The 19951-nt window shown below is 46.3% G+C and overlaps 1 protein-coding gene across 1 annotated transcript in view; it reads right to left on the reverse strand.

Annotated features, from left to right (window-relative positions):
* ASTN2 (astrotactin 2) overlaps positions 1-19664 on the reverse strand; it is a gene marked incomplete at its 5' end in the record, with an annotated part of 619820 nt that extends 600156 nt beyond the window's left edge. The window contains 2 exons of the mRNA XM_019656843.1: positions 11843-11995; positions 19512-19664. Of these exons, the coding sequence (XP_019512388.1) occupies positions 11843-11995; positions 19512-19664 (306 nt within the window). The remainder of the gene's footprint in view (positions 1-11842; positions 11996-19511) is intronic.
* Positions 19665-19951: the final 287 nt, after the last annotated feature.

The following is a 19951-nucleotide window of genomic DNA, read 5'->3' on the forward strand; positions in this document are numbered from 1 at the left end:
CCTCAAGACTCCACAAAAAAACAAAACAAAACAAACAAAAACACCTTAGATCTAATCAACACACTCCGTCCATAAAGCTGCAGGATACAAAATTAGCATACAAAAATCAGTAGCATTTCTACACACTAACAACAGATTATCCAAAAGGAAAATAAAGAATATGATCCCATTTACAATAGCATCAAAAACAATAAAATACTTAGGAATAAACTTAACAGAAGAGGTGGAAGACCTCTACACTGAAAACCACAAGACACCTATAAAAGAATCAAAGAAGACTAAAATAAATGGAAAGGTGTCCTGTCTTCAAGGACTGCAAGAATTAATGTTGTTAAAATGTCCTAACTGCCCCAATGCATCTACAGATTCAATGCAATCCCTATCAAGCTTCCAACAGCACTTTTCAGAGCAGCATTTTGCAATATAGTTATACGTCTTCCCCAGTTTTCATTTGATTAGTATCTGCCTAGTATATATTTTTCCTTTCCCTTCACTGTCAAACTTTTGTGTCTTTATCTTTTAGGAAGATTTCTCAACAGCATATAACTAGATTTTGTTTAATATAATCTATCTGTGAACTTTAATGTGAAAATCGTATTTATTGTGGAGACGGATGCTTTGGGCTCATTGCTACAACGTCATCTTCCATGTTTTCGTTTCTTGTGCTTTCCCGTTACTTTTACGGAACCCCTCCCCCCCACACACCTTCTCACTTCCCACTTCCGCTCACCATGATCTCAGCTTCTAAACTCAGAGCCCGGACTTTCTCATTCCTTATACCTGAAGAGTTTCTTTTCTTCATTTTTTAAATAAAATCATATATATATATATATATGTATATATATATATACACACACACATATATATACATGTACATATATACACATATATGTGTGTGTGTGTATATATATATATATATATTACATATATATATATATATATATATATATATATATATATATATATATATTTCATCCAGCATTTGTGTGTGTGTGGGTGTGTGTGTGTGTGTATGTGTGAAAAGAGGTCCCTATCAGTTTTGTGTGCCATGCTGTTGAAAGTTTACACAGTCCGACAGCTGTCTTTCCATACAGGAATGAAAGCTTTTGTTACAAACAAAACCACTTTTGTGTTTAAAAACACATATCTAGCATCAGGGCTTTCCCCCCTGAATACTGAAGCTCAATATACAAATATAGACTAGGAGCTGGAAGACAGAGGCTCACCTGCTCCGCAAAATCCTCCGCCCCCTTCCCCCGAGTACAGCTGGAAACTCCCTGCTAATGGCTGCGGCACTTCACCCCACATGCTCAGTGCATTTCACCACGCCTGTCTCGAACGTGGGAAAATGCAGAGCCTTGTCTTCTAAGTGATTTACCCATTTGATTACAGTTGACTTAGAAAAGAGCCCAAGCTGCCAGCTTCCAACAATGGGTTTTATCCCAATTCCTCAACGTTCAGTCCTGGGGCAGATAATACGGCCGACATGACTTGACGCGTTCAAATGGCGTGTAAAGAGAACAATTTTCTGAGTCAGGGGACTTCCACTCCGGGGTCTGCCAGTTCATCTCTGTGGCATGGATGTGGTCCCCCACTCTATCACTTTCCACATCTACAAACAGGTTGGATTAGGTGACCTTGGAATTCATTTCTGTCTCTGATAGGCTAAGAGAATATCAGAAATGGTTTCCCTCTATTATTTATTATACTTGGGAGCCTGAGGCAACAATGACTCTGAGACATTAAGGCTTTTCCTGAAGTCGCACAGCAATTAGATAGTCACGGGGGGTTGCTCTAGGATTCTAAGAGTCCACGTCAGAGATGTTCCCTTACACTAGGGGGTGTGGGCCAAACCTGGACCACTGCCTGTTTTTCATATGCCCACGAGCTAAGAATGGTTTTTACATCTTTAATGGTTAAAATAAATCAAAAGAAGAATATGTGAAGATGTGAAAATTCTATGAAATTCACATTTTGGGGTCATAAATACATTCTGTTCTCATTAGGGGAAGCTTATTACAAAAAATGGTACTTAATTATGATTATATATTGAAATTCATCAATAAAAATGTGTAGAACATTGTTTCTCATTGGATAAGTGCCTATATACCAGCCCCAAGTTTACCTCTTGGTCAGCAAAGCATCAAATATTTTCTCTCTGGCCCTTTAGGAAAACAATTGTTGACCCAGAACAAAACCACAGGCCTTCGCAAGGATCGAGCCAGGATCCAAATCTACCGCCCCTCCATACAACCCCAGTCAGGCCGGATCTAACTACCAATGGTTTGAGATTTAAAAAAAAAATCTCTTTAGCACTGTTAAAGAGAGGCAAGGTAGCAGAGGCACAAAAAAGGAGACACACATACCTTGGAGATAGTTCAGGTTCGGTTCCAGGCCACAGCAACAAAGCCAGCGTTGCAATATAGCAGATCGTAATCTTTTCGCTAGTGGAGGCTCTTGCCTCACGTTTGTCAAAAAAAAACACACAACACCTGTGAAGCTCAATAAAGCAAAGTGCTTTATTGAGGACACCTGGAGTCTTGAGGTCAGCTACAGAAGGATTCGAATCAGAGCTCTGGTCCTTCCTTGGACCAGCCAGCTGTGCCACATTCGAGAAGTTGCATCACATAGCTGAGCCTCAGGTTTCCATCAGCAAAGTGGGAGTAATCACGCTTCCCTCATGGGGTAGCGAGGATTAGCCCAGGTTTTAACATAAAGTAGAGGCTCCATAGACTATGAGGCTTGTAGGTCTCAAAATCCATCCTAATATTTCACCCTTTCCTTCTTCAAGAGATAAACTATTTATCCACTCTTTGACTCTGAGATGGCCTTGGGACGTTCTTTGAGCAACAGAACGAAGCAGAAAGGATGACGTGTGCCTTTCGAGCATGAGCCTCAAAGGCCTTGAGGCTGCTGGCCTTGCTGGTTTTGGAGCCCTCCACATGGGACCCAGCCTCAGACAGCTGGCTGACCACTGGTACGTGACCACAGTCAGTGAACCTGCCCCAACCCTGACCAGAAGAACTTGCCAGCTGAGCCAAGTCCAAATGCTTGATTTGAATTAAGAACCATATAAATAGTTGCTGTATTAAGTCACAAGGCTTCAGGGTGAGTACTAAGCCGCAGCTCTCACTGGCATCACATTGGGCCACTCTGACGAAGGAAATACCTCCGAGTTGTGTCCCCGGGACCCACCAGGACCTGGTTCAGGGCCTTCTGCTAATGCAGTTGCCTCTCCACCACAGTGCCAGGCCTGGCACAATCCCCTGAGAGCCACCTGACCCATTTCAGACAAACAAGGGAAACCGCCTGGAGGAGACATACACTTTCGGGAACGCAAACCTCTCTGAAAGACACATCAGGGAAGATTTATGGAAGCCACTGTGTGCTCTGACTACAAATCAGCTCTCCCATGCCTCAGTCCAACAGGACCTGGGGATGGCTAGGTTGAGATGGGACCGGCCCTGGCAGCATCACTTAGTGGGGACTTGCGGGCAAGAAAAAGGCTCCCAGATCAAATATGTGTGTCATTCCCTGCTTTTGAAGATGCCAGGGCTCTGACTCCAGGATGCAGCTAATCTATAGAGTGCTTTAAAGGAGTATTTCCATAAGCAATTCCAGCACAGTCTCACAACAGCCCTGAGAAATAAGAATGTCGGGTATTGTCATGTCCCCAGATGCTGGCTGGGGATGGAATCCCAAGAAGATTAAGCAGTTTCCTTCAGGACCCACTGAATTTAGGAGATGGGGTTTAAATCAGGGTTTTCTGACTCCAAATACTAGACTGTTCACAAGACAACAATGCTTCCGATCAGATTTATAATCAAAGACCATTTGAGTTGGAGGAGACCTGTGGAAATTATCTATCCCATCACCTTTGCTTTTCAAATTAGCAACCAAGATTTATTAGGTACTTATTATGTTCGGTGTGGCCTGCTTAGCTCTTTACATATGTTAACTGCAATCCTCCCAGCCTCCTGATGAGGAGGCTGATTGTACAATTTGCCAACTGGGTAATGGCGATGTAGCACAATAAGTCATTTCCCAAAGTTGAGTGAGTCAGAGGCAGAGACTGAATATGAGTCCACGTCACTCTGCGTCCAGACCTGAGCTCATTTCCACAAAGCTACACAGCTTCTTTGATGGGGGCATTGAAGCTTGGAGATTAAAGGTCTTATCCCAGAACATGCAGCCCATTTGGTTAATTATCCATTCATTCATCCAGCATTAATTGAGCATCTGCTATTTGTCAGGCATGAGGCTGGTCGATGAAAGCACAGGCATGACCTGGGCATGGTCACTGTACTTGAGGAGATTAATTAAGGGAGAAGAGAAGGGGCCATGAATTATGCGAACAAAAGGGAACACATGGCAAATACCTTATGGAAGACAGTGAAGGGATTATCAAAATTTGAAGGGAGTAGGCATGGCTTTCAATTGGGAAACATTTGAAAAGACTTTGTGGAGAAGGTGGCTGTAAGGTTTTGTTTTAAAGGAAGAGCAGGCTGTTAGCGTGCAGAATGGAGGGAGGAAGGACATTCAAGCTGAAGAGACGGCACAGAGGTGGAGAAAGGAGGTTATTTCATCAGAGGTTTAGGTCTAGCCTCCAGGTATCTGGGGTCCTTCCAGTCTTGTTTTTCATCTCTGTAATTATCTCACGGTTTCAGGTTGAACTCCATTTTGACCGGGGGGTAGCAAGACTTCCTTTGGCAAAAGGGGCAGCAAGCTCCACTCAAACTCCTGGGTAAGACGGGGGGACACAGATGGGAACCAAAGGAACACAGACTGGTCCTGCTGGCTGCCTGTTTAATATTTAAGCAGAGCAACAACCCAAGAAGGGAAATGATGATTTAAAGCCATTAATGTTTCTGAATATTTTTTTTCCAGCTAAGTGAATAATTTATAGCCAGTTACTAATAAACAGGAAAAAAAATGCATATTAACATCAGCCTGCATTCTGAGGACAGCATCTCACAATAAAAGAGTACATTAGGGCTTAGCTATTGGGGAGCCCGAATGTGCTCCTCTTCCCAATGTGGGGCATGGCTGGGAATCGTGGGAGTGAGTGCCAGGGCCTGGCTATGACGGTGGGTCTAGGGTCTTCCTGCCTCACCAGCACCTGCTTTGCTCACAGTTTTCCCCAGATATTCCCACCAGGCCCTGCACAGGGTCACTGCCATGTACCTTTGCATATTTTCTTTCTCCTACCAGCAATGCCTCTGCAACCTCTCCCTGGTGGACACCAATGCATTCCTCAAAAGCCACCTCCTCTGTGAAGCCTTCACCAATTATTCTCACCACCTAGTGAACACCCCAGGCCAGCCCACACCTTCCCATGCACCCCATGCATCCCATTGTGCTCCACATGTCTCGTCTCAGCTTCCTTTGCTAAATGATGAAGTGCTGGTGGAAGAGGTCCAGGTGGCACACCCTATATGTGTACAACATATCAAAAAATGTCAAGTGAGTGCCTTAAAAGTCACAGAGCCCTGGGTGATGACATAACCCCTGGGGACGCTGCTTCTGAGGACAGGGCACTGGCTCTCTGGGGCCAGAGAGAGCCTGCAGAGGGCAGTCCTGACTCTGTTTGCTCAGAGAGAGAGATGCCTTACTCTCCCAAACACCCTCACAGCCGCGCGGCTGATGTACAGGCACCTGTCTGTGTAAGCAAAGCTGTGGCAGCTTCCTTCCAGCATTTAGACTAGCCTTGGACAACCTCACAGCTCCGAGATCTTAGCCAGGCTAGCTAAGACAAAAACCCAAGTCAGCTGGGAACCGAGGTGAGGGCTTGGGCCGGGCTCTGAATTCACTAGGACAAGTCTCGGAACCTATGTAAGCTTGAATTCGGAGAACGGGGGCAATTAATAGTCTTTATCTTTTGGAATTTGGGGAAGCTTTTAAATGAGACAGTATGTGATGAGCACAGTACATAGAACATACTGAAAGCTCAATAGATGCTAATTGTACCATATTTTGTTAACCCTTTGTATTTTGTGAGGATTCCAACTATCTCTTTATCCATCCATGCATCCATCCGCCCACCTACCCAGCCATCCACCCATTATGCCATCCATCCATCCATCCATCCATCCATCCATCCATCCATCCATCCATCCATCCCTCCCTCCTTTCCTCCCTCCCTTCCTCCCTCCCTCCATATATTCTCCCATCAGCCAGTGCTATTCTATGCCAGTTCTGTGTTACATCAGGGCCACAGAGAGACATAAATCATTGTTCTTTCATCATGGGCCTATCAGAGTTAAGGAGGGAGACATGTGTGTGTCCACATGTATTCACAATGGACCACATGGCAGGAACAGAAAGCAGCACAGAGCTTCAAGTGCCCAGACAAAGGAGCGGCTCACTCAGCTGAATTAGGGCTGAGGGAAGAGTTGGGGTGGGTCCTTGGAAACTACATTTTTTAAAAAAAAATGAGTATAAGTTTCTTGCCTGGAGAAGAGAGAGGGGAGAAGAGGAGGGTGTTTCAGGCAGAGCGCGATGAGTACACGGACTTGGGAAGTGAGGCAAATTGCGGGGAGGGAAAAACGGCTAGTGTGTTAGATGCCGCCGAGTACAGTGCTGGGGCTTGGAGAGGGCCAGAGGTGGGCTGGGGTCCAGGCTAGCACGGGGCCTGGTGCAGCAGGCTAAGGCAACTTTTCAAGCCTATGAAATAGTATGCCCTTCACCCTGTAGATTCTTGCTTATAAAACTGGGTAAATGTATCCCTGATGGGTAATAATACTGACAACAGTAAGAATAATCACATAGTAGTGATAAGACTAGTAACAATAAAGTAATAGAGCGCACAGGTTGGATGCACACCCTTTGCCTGGCTCCATGCTCAGTGCTTTATGGGCCTTACATCATTTGATCCTATGGAAACCCTTAGAAGATGGTGCATTATAAGCATATCAGCATAAACACGGTTCCTATTCCTGGGACATGACTATCACCTAAAGACTTGAGACAATGTTCAATTACTTAACTGATAAATAATGTAACATCCTTTAAAATAAGCAGGTACATATTATGAAATAGACTGTCATGGACTTTTTGTTTAAAGATGGAACCTGGGATTTGGGGCTCATGACTGATGCCGTTCGAGCACAGCTGCAGGCCCTTTTGGGGTGTGTGGCTTCTCATCTGCCTGGAGGGAACTTTACTGCAAAAGCTTGAGAATGCAAGTGACAGAATATCAGGAAACTGTCCTGGGCAGGAGAGTGACATGGCCAGATTTAGTGTCATGTTTTCAAAAGATCACTTCAGCCATCAGGGTGGAAGATGGCTTAGTGAGTGAAGAGGCTGCTGGAAGAATCTGGATGAGCAATAATGAAACCTCAACTGATGGCCCAGAGTGGAGGGGATGGGCGTGTGAGCCTCCGGAGACCAAATGTGCAGGACCCTGAATGACAAGGACAATATTAGCTCCTCTTCGTGGATGGTTGACCAGGAGCCAGGCACTGGGCTAAGCATGTTGCAGGTATTGCCTCAGAACCCACATGTGATTTTCATATTTTAACACCATTTTACAGATGAGAAAACTGAGGCTAAACACAGCTTCTTCGTTGCTTGAGATCATTCAATTAATTAGGCAATGGTTGAACTAAATTTCAAATACGAAGCCCTACTTTTAAAGACCACTGCCTACACTGCATGAACCTCAGGAAGCTCTTCCTCACCCTCAAAGAACGCTCACCCTGCTTTATGTGAATGCCAAGGTCTCCTTCACACTGCCCATGGACTTGGGGGAGGGGCTAACCAAGGGCGGCCCCGTCAAACCCCACCACGGACAGGATGGCAGCAATCAAGTCCTCCGCTGCCTTCCTGTCTGCCTAAGGACGATGCACTTCAGCAGCTGGCAGGCCTCTCCTGAGTAAGCCATGGCTACAGAAACACACTGGAGCTGCTTTTAACCATGTGCTCAACTCCATGACAACGGCTTTCTGTGCCGTACCTCTGGGCACCAGGGGCTGGGCGCGAAGGCTCATGAAGCAGGGAGAGGCCAGAGCCCAGAAGGCCCCCTGCCACCTAAGTGGCGGGAAGAGAGGAGAGACAGGGACAGGCGGAGGATTTAGACCATGGTATTTGGGCTTTTTGATGATCAGCGCAGGCTAATGGAGCACATCCAAAATTGTGTTTCTATGGTTACTTCTGTTCCTCAGCATGTTAACAACTGTTCTGGGGGGTGGGATAGTGTGTGGTCAAGATGGTGTCTCAGACGTTGAGCTAAATGACGCAATCCAGCTTTCTGTAGTGCTGGACTTCCCAGGGTCTTTAAGAGTCTAAGATGCATTCACGAATTTCCAAGAGGAGACGCAAGTGTTAACAACTCCCCAAACTTTTATGAACCATGCAATTCTTTTGTCCAAGACAATCTTAAGGACCTGCAGTGGTAAGTGTGTGAGTTGGGAAGTGCAGGGCTGAGGCACACCATCCTTACTCTCTCTTGCAAATACCTTATGCAATGGTGGCAGTCAAATCACGAGTGTAGTGTTATTAAGCCATCTTAAAAACTGTTTTAGCAGCATCCACTTGAGCACATTTACTGTGCTGTGCATCAGTGAGTCTATCTCTAGGGGAAACGGATTCCCTGGAGGTCTGTACCAGGATCCCTCTTACACCATCGATTTGAAAGTTATAAAACTTGGCCACCTTCCAATGATCTTTGAAGTTAACGTGCTCATTTATTCAACAAATATGTATCAAACACTTTTTTAGGTATCAGGTTTAAGAACATGAAACATATTTTAGAGAGGAAGACAGTAAACAAGCAAACAAATAAAAGCCATGTTAGACCATCACATTTATCACAGAAGGAAAAAGGCTGATGTGACAGATACTAGCAGGTTGGGGATGGAAAGGGGTAAAACATTAGACTGGGTTGTCATGGAAGACAGTTCCAAGGAGCGGACACTGGGACTGAGAGTTGAAAGGTGAGAAGGGGCCATCCGGGAGAGCAGCTGGGGAGTGAACAGAAGCACAGCAAGGAGAAGGAGCGGCAAGTGCTCAGCTCTGAAGCGGGGAACCATCTGATGTGTTCGTGCAACACGAAGGAAGTCTGGGTGTCTGCATTTCAAGGACATGCCAAGTGAGTGAAGAGGGCAGAAGCCAGATCCAGAGAGAACAGGGTCTATCAACCATGGAACGGAGTTTGGACTGTGTTCTGAGGATAACAGCAAACACTGAATGATGTGAAGCAGAAGAGCAACCTTGTCTGGTTTACGTTTCTAAAAAGGCTACTCTAGCTGCTTTGGGGGAGGCAGAATCGCAAGGAGGGTATAGCTGCAAGTCAGAGTTGAGAGGTGGCAGTGGCTAATGGTGACAAAGAAAGGGAGGACAGACTTGACATTCGTTGAGGGGAAGAATGAATTTCTTCCTGCATTAGTTTTCTTAGGCTCCATGTAATAAAATAACTTGATATCCAATATCAGTCTAATTCAAGCAGCAGATTTTCTTGAATAATCTAATTCTGAAATTCTGCTGTAAGAGAAGGAAACAGGCTCCAAAATGAAGGCCAAGTTTTTCACCAAAAAGAAAAAAAAGTTGCATGTGGCATTGTTTATAATGGTGACATGTTAGAAACAGCCTAAACGCCTTAACAACAGGGGCCTGGTTAAGACAGTTGTGCTGCACAACAGGGAAAATTGGGGCCAAGAATTCAGTGACATAAAAAATGTTCAGGAAACGACACTAAGGAAATGAATTCAGGCTGGTAGTAAAGAGAGGAGAGGTTATGGACTTGGAATCCATTGTGTTTATGGGGGCTGGAGTGGTAGGGATATAGGAGGGTGATTCTTGGTGAATGGTGGAAGAGGAAAGACGGATAGGGATGGCTGGGCAAAATTACAAGTGACCCTGCACGCCCAACCCAGAAAGAAGAATATAAGCCAGGCTTTCTTCAGCTCCTGGTAAATATTAGCTGAGCACTGCAAGGTAGCCTGCCTTCATCTCATCAGATCCTTACAGCAGTCCTCTGATTTGGGCTTGGCATCCTCTTTCTACACAAGGGGAAACTGAGGCTCAGCGACATCCGATGACTCTTCCAAAGCCACACAAGCTGAAATGGACTGGGCTGGGGTTAGCCGGCCACATTAGCTGCGATTAGCTGACCTCAAAGCAACTGCTCTTTATCACTCACAGTTCAGCCTGGGCTTTACTACGTGTGTTCCATAAAGAAACTTCCATCGTCACCGTCTGCCTCGATTTAAGACCTCCGCTTAGTGAGAAGATCTTGGTGTTTCACTGGAGACAGCGTTTCACAGGACTGAGACCTTGACATTTTCTCAACAAACAGCGAGTGTCTACCACATGTGCAGGCACTGACTTTGCCAAAAAGGCAAAGATGTTTCAAACAATAAGACAGTTCCCGCCTTCCAAGGACTCGACGTCTAGCTAAGGAGAGAGACAGACCAAAGCAAATTGCATTACACAAAAATGAAGTCAGCATTTAACACCTGTATAAAGATGTGGGGGAATTCCCATGTGGGAGACTGTGACAATCAGTGATGTCTTCATGGAAACGTGCCATTCAAGCTAATCTTGCAAAGACCAGTAGGACGTCGCGCGTATAGAACACAGTGGTTTAGTTAACAAGTCTGGAACTCAGACTGCTTAGTTCTTCCCGGCTGTACTACCCCACTTGGGTATCCCTTTGGTCAGCCTCCCCCAACAATCTGTGACTCAGTGATTTCATCTGCAAAATGGAAACCGTCATTATACCTGCTGCTTAGGGTTGCTGAGGGTCAAATGGGATAAGATGCATGTAGCATTTAGCTTGCTGCCTGGAACAAGGGTCAATAAGTGACAACAATTATTCTCAGGGTCCACCTAGGAGATTACAGGTGGAGATGATGCCATAGAAAAGAACGTCAGCGTGGAAAGCACGGGTTTAGAGGAGAGATCGGAGCTCTGCGGAGGCCTTGAGCATCATCTTCTTAAGCCTGGACACTTCTGAAGGGACTGGACAACCACAGAAGCTCTGAGAGAAGAGTGACATCATCATCGAAGGCAGGTTAGTAGGAACTAGAGAAGTGAGAGGCAAAAAAAAAAAAAAACAACAACAACAAAAAAAGTGACCATCCTACGAGGAGTGGACTGAAAGAAATGAGATGGATTTGGAATCAGGCAATGACAGGGGGTTTGTCCCATATACAAAGTCACACTGGTTGTCAGAGGAAGAAGATGATGATGTGGAGGAGAGAAAGGGAGGAGGACGAGAAGGACAATGAGGGAAAGATCTACTTTTTATTGTGTGGTGGGCTGGGCACTGTGCTGAGATAGTATAACAACGCTGTGAGATGGGCGTGTATTGGAGAAGTCGAGTGACCAGTCCAAGGTGACAGGATTACTTCATTTGAATTTGAACAAAAATTCAAATGCAAATATGTACCAAAACTGGAATCTAACTCTAATTTACAACGCTCCATCTCTCGACCGTCATATTATTCAGACTATCAAAAATGAGCCGGAACTCTGCTCTGGAATCCCAGCCTGAGGATTCTTCCACTATCATAACCATCCGCCTCTCCTTCATGCTTCAGAATGACACTAGCTCCAATTTAACTGCACTCAGGTCCTGTGCTAGGTACTTTCCATAGACTATTACTAATTTTTTTTAACCACTCTAAAAGATGGATGATTTATTCCCATTCTCAGATGAAGCAGCTGGGGCTCAGAGCCCTTAGCTCTCCACCCAGGGGCGCACATCTGCTGTCCCCAAGGCCTCCGCTGAGAGGATCCATCAGGCGGAGAGCAGCACGAGTTCCGTGAGAACAGGGAAGCACGGGACGAGGGCACCGCTCTTGGTATCTTCAGAACCTGGGCACAGCCCGCTGATGCCTACCTCGAGACTTGCTCCTGCGTTTCCGCTTTCCTGCCGAGCCGCTGCGGGGTGCGTGCTGCAGCTGACTGATGTCGATGGGCGTGTTAGCACGGAAACTCTCCTTGAACTTCTGCATCAGGGACTCCACTGTCTCCTGCGTCGCCTCGGCTGCTGCTACAGGGTGGGGAACGGGGCTGAGGTTAGGGCTTGATCCACCGCCAGCCAGTCCCTGGAGGACTGGGCCTGGCCACCCAGAGCCCCTGGAGCACCCTCCCTGACCCAGTGATACAGCAGCCAGCAGTATAGGTGGGTGTGTTGGCTTACGCACTTATTTATTGAATACCTATTGTGTTCCAGGCACTGCCCCAGGCCCTTGAGATATATGATGGTGGAAAGTTAAGACACAGTCCATGAAGCTACACATTTATAGCTTGATAGGACACATATCCAGGCGTATCCGACATTCTGTAATACGTTTCTGTGATAGGAGAGTACAAAATACTAGGGGAGCACCAAGAAGGATCATCTCTCCCATCCTGGGAGTCAAGGAAGGCTTCCTGGAGGAGGCAATATCTTCACTGAGGCCTCAAGGATGAGTTGGAATGAGCAAAGAAGTAGGATCAAGGTGGGGTTACTAGAGAGACACAGGATATGAGTGCCCCCTAGGTAGAAGGAAACACCTGTGCAAAGACCTGAAGCCAGAAAGAGCATGGTGCTTGAGCAACTCAAAGGGGTACAGTGTGACTACAACAGAGCAGGAAAAGAGGAGATGAGGCTGAGAGGTCATATCACACCCTATAAGTCACATTGAGGGGTCTGGGTTGTATCCTAATGGCAAATGTTAATCCCCTGAAGGTTTTAACCAGGAAACTGTCATGTTCAAGTTAAGTTCCTTTGATAGAGTATGGAGAACCCAAGCAGAGCTGGAGAGAGAGGCCAGAACACAGGCTTTTGCAGGAGCCAGCCGGAGACAATGGTGGACTGAGCCAGAACAGTACAGCGAGGGTAGATAGCAGCAGTATGTGGGTCGGACAAAATTGTAGGAGACAAAACTGCAGTACTGTGATACGTAGATCACTTGGTTACAATATCACTATTTTACTTCAGTAAATTTACTTAAAGAAATCAGCATCCCCCCCCACCCCACCCCCAACAAAGCATACGGCTTAGTCCAAGCTAGAAAGTGGCAAAGTCAAGCCTTCTAATTCCTAGTCCAATGTTCCACTGTATCTATACCATCCAGTGATTTGTTAGTAGCCACAAAATTTCAAACCAGAAAATACTAGAAAGTTCCAGACAATGGAGAGAGTACAGTCAGGAGGGCAGAGAGAAAAGGTTAAAAGATAAAAGAAAAAAAAAAGCAGAAAAGCTTGAGAAGGAAGGAGAAAGGCCACATAAAAGGCAAGGAGAGGGAAGGAGAAGGAAGAAAAGGAACATGGCTGAATGGCCTCAGTGCCTTTGTTCTGAGACATTCCCAAAGAGAGACCCGGCTTTGAAATCTTCAAACTCAGCCCTCCCTCCATCCACATCTTTAGAGGCAAGGCTATTTCTTCAGTTTACGCTGCCTGCGGTCTGATGCCAAGAGATGGGACGTGCCACAGGTTCCTGTTTCTTTGAAGGGGTTCCACGAGACAGGACAAAGAAGGCTTGGTGACATAGCAACACCAGTTTCTAAGCAGCTCCTGTTTTCCCAGGAAAGCCATCAGCTTAGATGGATGTGTCGGCAGGGTAGCTCGTACCCAGAAGGCTGGTTTGGGCACTGGGCTCTGTGAGAAGCCCCATCTTTGGGGACACAGTGGGGAATCTATGCTAAGGAAAAGTGAATTTACAATACAGACAAACCATGTGGTGACATTATAATGTCCTCACACGCCTGTCTTGCTATCCCTCTCTGCAGATACGTCAATTAGGTCTACGTAAAGGTGAGCCAAGAAGATCCCAAACGTGGGTCCCTACTCTAAGCCCGTGATGCGGAGCCCTCGAGCGAGTGGCTATAGTCCTGTTCTGAGAAGCACTGTCATGCCCAATACTGATGCTTCAGACCCAGACAGGAGAGTGATTTACCACAGATTGTAGGAGCTGTGCTATCCTGTGGTCAAAACTCCAGAGCAATTCAGCGTACGGTCTGCTGTGGATTAAACTCTGTACCCGCAAATTTCCTAAGTTGAGGCCTTAAGCCTCAAAGTGGCTGCATTTGGAGATTGGGCTTTTAGTAGATAAAGGTAAATGACGTCATCAGGGTGGGGGCCTAATTCAATAGGATTAGTGTCTTCGTAAAAATGAGGGAGAGACTCTCCATGGGTACACAGAGACGAAAGGCCACGTGAGCACAGTGACGAGGCAACCATCTAAAAGCCAGCCCCCAGCCATGCTGGCGTCCTGATCTTAGACTTCTGGTCCCCAGAACTGTGAGAAAATTCATTTCTGTTGTTTCAGCAACCCAATTTATGGCGTTTTGTTATGGCGGCCCAAGGAGATTAATACCTCATCACACTGGAAATAAAGGCTTTAATATACAAATTTGCGGGGGACACAAGCATGCAGTTCATAATAAGGTACAATGGTGAAAACAAACAAACAAAACCCCCTCACGATGCCCACCATACAGACAGGGAGGCCAATATTAATGAAATTACCAATATATACAAGGAAGGAAAGCTGAAAGATGATGTAAGAGGCTCTATGTAAGAGGGATATGACTCAGTCTAGGAAAGTCATGGAAACTGTTTTTAAGGAAGTGAGCAGCGTGAAGTCCTGAGAAAAGTATGAGTTAATCAGGTGGGAAAGAAGTGACAGGGGTCAGGGAATGATGTGGAAAGAGCAAAAGAGGCAGAGTGAAGAGTCGAAACAAAGACCCCTTAGAACAGCAGTTCTCAACCTTCTTAATGCCGCGACCCCTTCATACAGTTCCTCATGTTGTGGTGACCCCCAATCATAAAATTATTTTCGTTGCTACTCTATAACTGTAATTTTGCTACTGTTATAAATCATAATGTAAGTATCTTTTTGTTTTCCGATGGTCTTAGGCGACCCCTGTGAAAGGGTCGTACGACCCCCAAAGGGGTCACGATCCACAGGTTGAGAACCGCTGCCTTAGGAGGAGGAATATCAAATGGCGCTGCAATAGCCACTGGGCATGAGCCACTGCAAGCAAGTGGCCTGAGATGGTGTTGAAGATGTCTACTCCTAACCCTAACCCTAATCCTAACCCTAAAACCCTAACCCTAACCCTTCTGGGCCTTGTTAACGATAGAACATGCTGAAGGTTTTAGATTGGAGTCTGAAGTGGTCATATTTTCATTTAGGGAAGCTCCTTTCGGCAGCAGAGAGAATTCACTGGAGAAGGGCAGAAAATGAAGTGAGAAGATGGACTGGGAAGATGGCGCAGAAGCTCACATATGAAACGATGGGAGCCTGGATAGGGTAGTAGAGTTAGACAGAGAGGCAGGTAGAGTAGCAGAGAGAGGAGACACAGAAGCAGTAGATTAGTAGAGATAGGGAAGTGGGCAAATGTGCAAGTTATTTTTAGGTATAAGTCCCTNACCCTGCTTTATGTGAATGCCAAGGTCTCCTTCACACTGCCCATGGACTTGGGGGAGGGGCTAACCAAGAGCGGCCCCGTCAAACCCCACCACGGACAGGATGGCAGCAATCAAGTCCTCCGCTGCCTTCCTGTCTGCCTAAGGACGATGCACTTCAGCAGCTGGCAGGCCTCTCCTGAGTAAGCCATGGCTACAGAAACACACTGGAGCTGCTTTTAACCATGTGCTCAACTCCATGACAACGGCTTTCTGTGCCGTACCTCTGGGCACCAGGGGCTGGGCGCGAAGGCTCATGAAGCAGGGAGAGGCCAGAGCCCAGAAGGCCCCCTGCCACCTAAGTGGCAGGAAGAGAGGAGAGACAGGGACAGGCGGAGGATTTAGACCATGGTATTTGGGCTTTTTGATGATCAGCGCAGGCTAATGGAGCACATCCAAAATTGTGTTTCTATGGTTACTTCTGTTCCTCAGCATGTTAACAACTGTTCTGGGGGGTGGGATAGTGTGTGGTCAAGATGGTGTCTCAGACGTTGAGCTAAATGACGCAATCCAGCTTTCTGTAGTGCTGGACTTCCCAGGGTCTTTAAGAGTCTAAGATGCATTCACGAATTTCCAAGAGGAGACGCAAGTGTTAACAACTCCCCAAACTTTTATGAACCATGCAATTCTTTTGTCCAAGACAATCTTAAGGACCTGCAGTGGTAAGTGTGTGAGTTGGGAAGTGCAGGGCTGAGGCACACCATCCTTACTCTCTCTTGCAAATACCTTATGCAATGGTGGCAGTCAAATCACGAGTGTAGTGTTATTAAGCCATCTTAAAAACTGTTTTAGCAGCATCCACTTGAGCACATTTACTATGCTGTGCATCAGTGAGTCTATCTCTAGGGGAAACGGATTCCCTGGAGGTCTGTACCAGGATCCCTCTTACACCATCGATTTGAAAGTTATAAAACTTGGCCACCTTCCAATGATCTTTGAAGTTAACGTGCTCATTTATTCAACAAACATGTATCAAACACTTTTTTAGGTATCAGGTTTAAGAACATGAAACATATTTTAGAGAGGAAGACAGTAAACAAGCAAACAAATAAAAGCCATGTTAGACCATCACATTTATCACAGAAGGAAAAAGGCTGATGTGACAGATACTAGCAGGTTGGGGATGGAAAGGGGTAAAACATTAGACTGGGTTGTCATGGAAGACAGTTCCAAGGAGCGGACACTGGGACTGAGAGTTGAAAGGTGAGAAGGGGCCATCCGGGAGAGCAGCTGGGGAGTGAACAGAAGCACAGCAAGGAGAAGGAGCGGCAAGTGCTCAGCTCTGAAGCGGGGAACCATCTGATGTGTTCGTGCAACACGAAGGAAGTCTGGGTGTCTGCATTTCAAGGACATGCCAAGTGAGTGAAGAGGGCAGAAGCCAGATCCAGAGAGAACAGGGTCTATCAACCATGGAACGGAGTTTGGACTGTGTTCTGAGGATAACAGCAAACACTGAATGATGTGAAGCAGAAGAGCAACCTTGTCTGGTTTACGTTTCTAAAAAGGCTACTCTAGCTGCTTTGGGGGAGGCAGAATCGCAAGGAGGGTATAGCTGCAAGTCAGAGTTGAGAGGTGGCAGTGGCTAATGGTGACAAAGAAAGGGAGGACAGACTTGACATTCGTTGAGGGGAAGAATGAATTTCTTCCTGCATTAGTTTTCTTAGGCTCCATGTAATAAAATAACTTGATATCCAATATCAGTCTAATTCAAGCAGCAGATTTTCTTGAATAATCTAATTCTGAAATTCTGCTGTAAGAGAAGGAAACAGGCTCCAAAATGAAGGCCAAGTTTTTCACCAAAAAGAAAAAAAAGTTGCATGTGGCATTGTTTATAATGGTGACATGTTAGAAACAGCCTAAACGCCTTAACAACAGGGGCCTGGTTAAGACAGTTGTGCTGCACAACAGGGAAAATTGGGGCCAAGAATTCAGTGACATAAAAAATGTTCAGGAAACGACACTAAGGAAATGAATTCAGGCTGGTAGTAAAGAGAGGAGAGGTTATGGACTTGGAATCCATTGTGTTTATGGGGGCTGGAGTGGTAGGGATATAGGAGGGTGATTCTTGGTGAATGGTGGAAGAGGAAAGACGGATAGGGATGGCTGGGCAAAATTACAAGTGACCCTGCACGCCCAACCCAGAAAGAAGAATATAAGCCAGGCTTTCTTCAGCTCCTGGTAAATATTAGCTGAGCACTGCAAGGTAGCCTGCCTTCATCTCATCAGATCCTTACAGCAGTCCTCTGATTTGGGCTTGGCATCCTCTTTCTACACAAGGGGAAACTGAGGCTCAGCGACATCCGATGACTCTTCCAAAGCCACACAAGCTGAAATGGACTGGGCTGGGGTTAGCCGGCCACATTAGCTGCGATTAGCTGACCTCAAAGCAACTGCTCTTTATCACTCACAGTTCAGCCTGGGCTTTACTACGTGTGTTCCATAAAGAAACTTCCATCGTCACCGTCTGCCTCGATTTAAGACCTCCGCTTAGTGAGAAGATCTTGGTGTTTCACTGGAGACAGCGTTTCACAGGACTGAGACCTTGACATTTTCTCAACAAACAGCGAGTGTCTACCACATGTGCAGGCACTGACTTTGCCAAAAAGGCAAAGATGTTTCAAACAATAAGACAGTTCCCGCCTTCCAAGGACTCGACGTCTAGCTAAGGAGAGAGACAGACCAAAGCAAATTGCATTACACAAAAATGAAGTCAGCATTTAACACCTGTATAAAGATGTGGGGGAATTCCCATGTGGGAGACTGTGACAATCAGTGATGTCTTCATGGAAACGTGCCATTCAAGCTAATCTTGCAAAGACCAGTAGGACGTCGCGCGTATAGAACACAGTGGTTTAGTTAACAAGTCTGGAACTCAGACTGCTTAGTTCTTCCCGGCTGTACTACCCCACTTGGGTATCCCTTTGGTCAGCCTCCCCCAACAATCGGTGACTCAGTGATTTCATCTGCAAAATGGAAACCGTCATTATACCTGCTGCTTAGGGTTGCTGAGGGTCAAATGGGATAAGATGCATGTAGCATTTAGCTTGCTGCCTGGAACAAGGGTCAATAAGTGACAACAATTATTCTCAGGGTCCACCTAGGAGATTACAGGTGGAGATGATGCCATAGAAAAGAACGTCAGCGTGGAAAGCACGGGTTTAGAGGAGAGATCGGAGCTCTGCGGAGGCCTTGAGCATCATCTTCTTAAGCCTGGACACTTCTGAAGGGACTGGACAACCACAGAAGCTCTGAGAGAAGAGTGACATCATCATCGAAGGCAGGTTAGTAGGAACTAGAGAAGTGAGAGGCAAAAAAAAAAAAAAACAACAACAACAAAAAAAGTGACCATCCTACGAGGAGTGGACTGAAAGAAATGAGATGGATTTGGAATCAGGCAATGACAGGGGGTTTGTCCCATATACAAAGTCACACTGGTTGTCAGAGGAAGAAGATGATGATGTGGAGGAGAGAAAGGGAGGAGGACGAGAAGGACAATGAGGGAAAGATCTACTTTTTATTGTGTGGTGGGCTGGGCACTGTGCTGAGATAGTATAACAACGCTGTGAGATGGGCGTGTATTGGAGAAGTCGAGTGACCAGTCCAAGGTGACAGGATTACTTCATTTGAATTTGAACAAAAATTCAAATGCAAATATGTACCAAAACTGGAATCTAACTCTAATTTACAACGCTCCATCTCTCGACCGTCATATTATTCAGACTATCAAAAATGAGCCGGAACTCTGCTCTGGAATCCCAGCCTGAGGATTCTTCCACTATCATAACCATCCGCCTCTCCTTCATGCTTCAGAATGACACTAGCTCCAATTTAACTGCACTCAGGTCCTGTGCTAGGTACTTTCCATAGACTATTACTAATTTTTTTTAACCACTCTAAAAGATGGATGATTTATTCCCATTCTCAGATGAAGCAGCTGGGGCTCAGAGCCCTTAGCTCTCCACCCAGGGGCGCACATCTGCTGTCCCCAAGGCCTCCGCTGAGAGGATCCATCAGGCGGAGAGCAGCACGAGTTCCGTGAGAACAGGGAAGCACGGGACGAGGGCACCGCTCTTGGTATCTTCAGAACCTGGGCACAGCCCGCTGATGCCTACCTCGAGACTTGCTCCTGCGTTTCCGCTTTCCTGCCGAGCCGCTGCGGGGTGCGTGCTGCAGCTGACTGATGTCGATGGGCGTGTTAGCACGGAAACTCTCCTTGAACTTCTGCATCAGGGACTCCACTGTCTCCTGCGTCGCCTCGGCTGCTGCTACAGGGTGGGGAACGGGGCTGAGGTTAGGGCTTGATCCACCGCCAGCCAGTCCCTGGAGGACTGGGCCTGGCCACCCAGAGCCCCTGGAGCACCCTCCCTGACCCAGTGATACAGCAGCCAGCAGTATAGGTGGGTGTGTTGGCTTACGCACTTATTTATTGAATACCTATTGTGTTCCAGGCACTGCCCCAGGCCCTTGAGATATATGATGGTGGAAAGTTAAGACACAGTCCATGAAGCTACACATTTATAGCTTGATAGGACACATATCCAGGCGTATCCGA

This window comes from Hipposideros armiger, unplaced genomic scaffold (genome assembly GCF_001890085.2).
Source record: "Hipposideros armiger isolate ML-2016 unplaced genomic scaffold, ASM189008v1 scaffold_267, whole genome shotgun sequence".
Taxonomy (NCBI): Eukaryota; Metazoa; Chordata; class Mammalia; order Chiroptera; family Hipposideridae; genus Hipposideros; species Hipposideros armiger.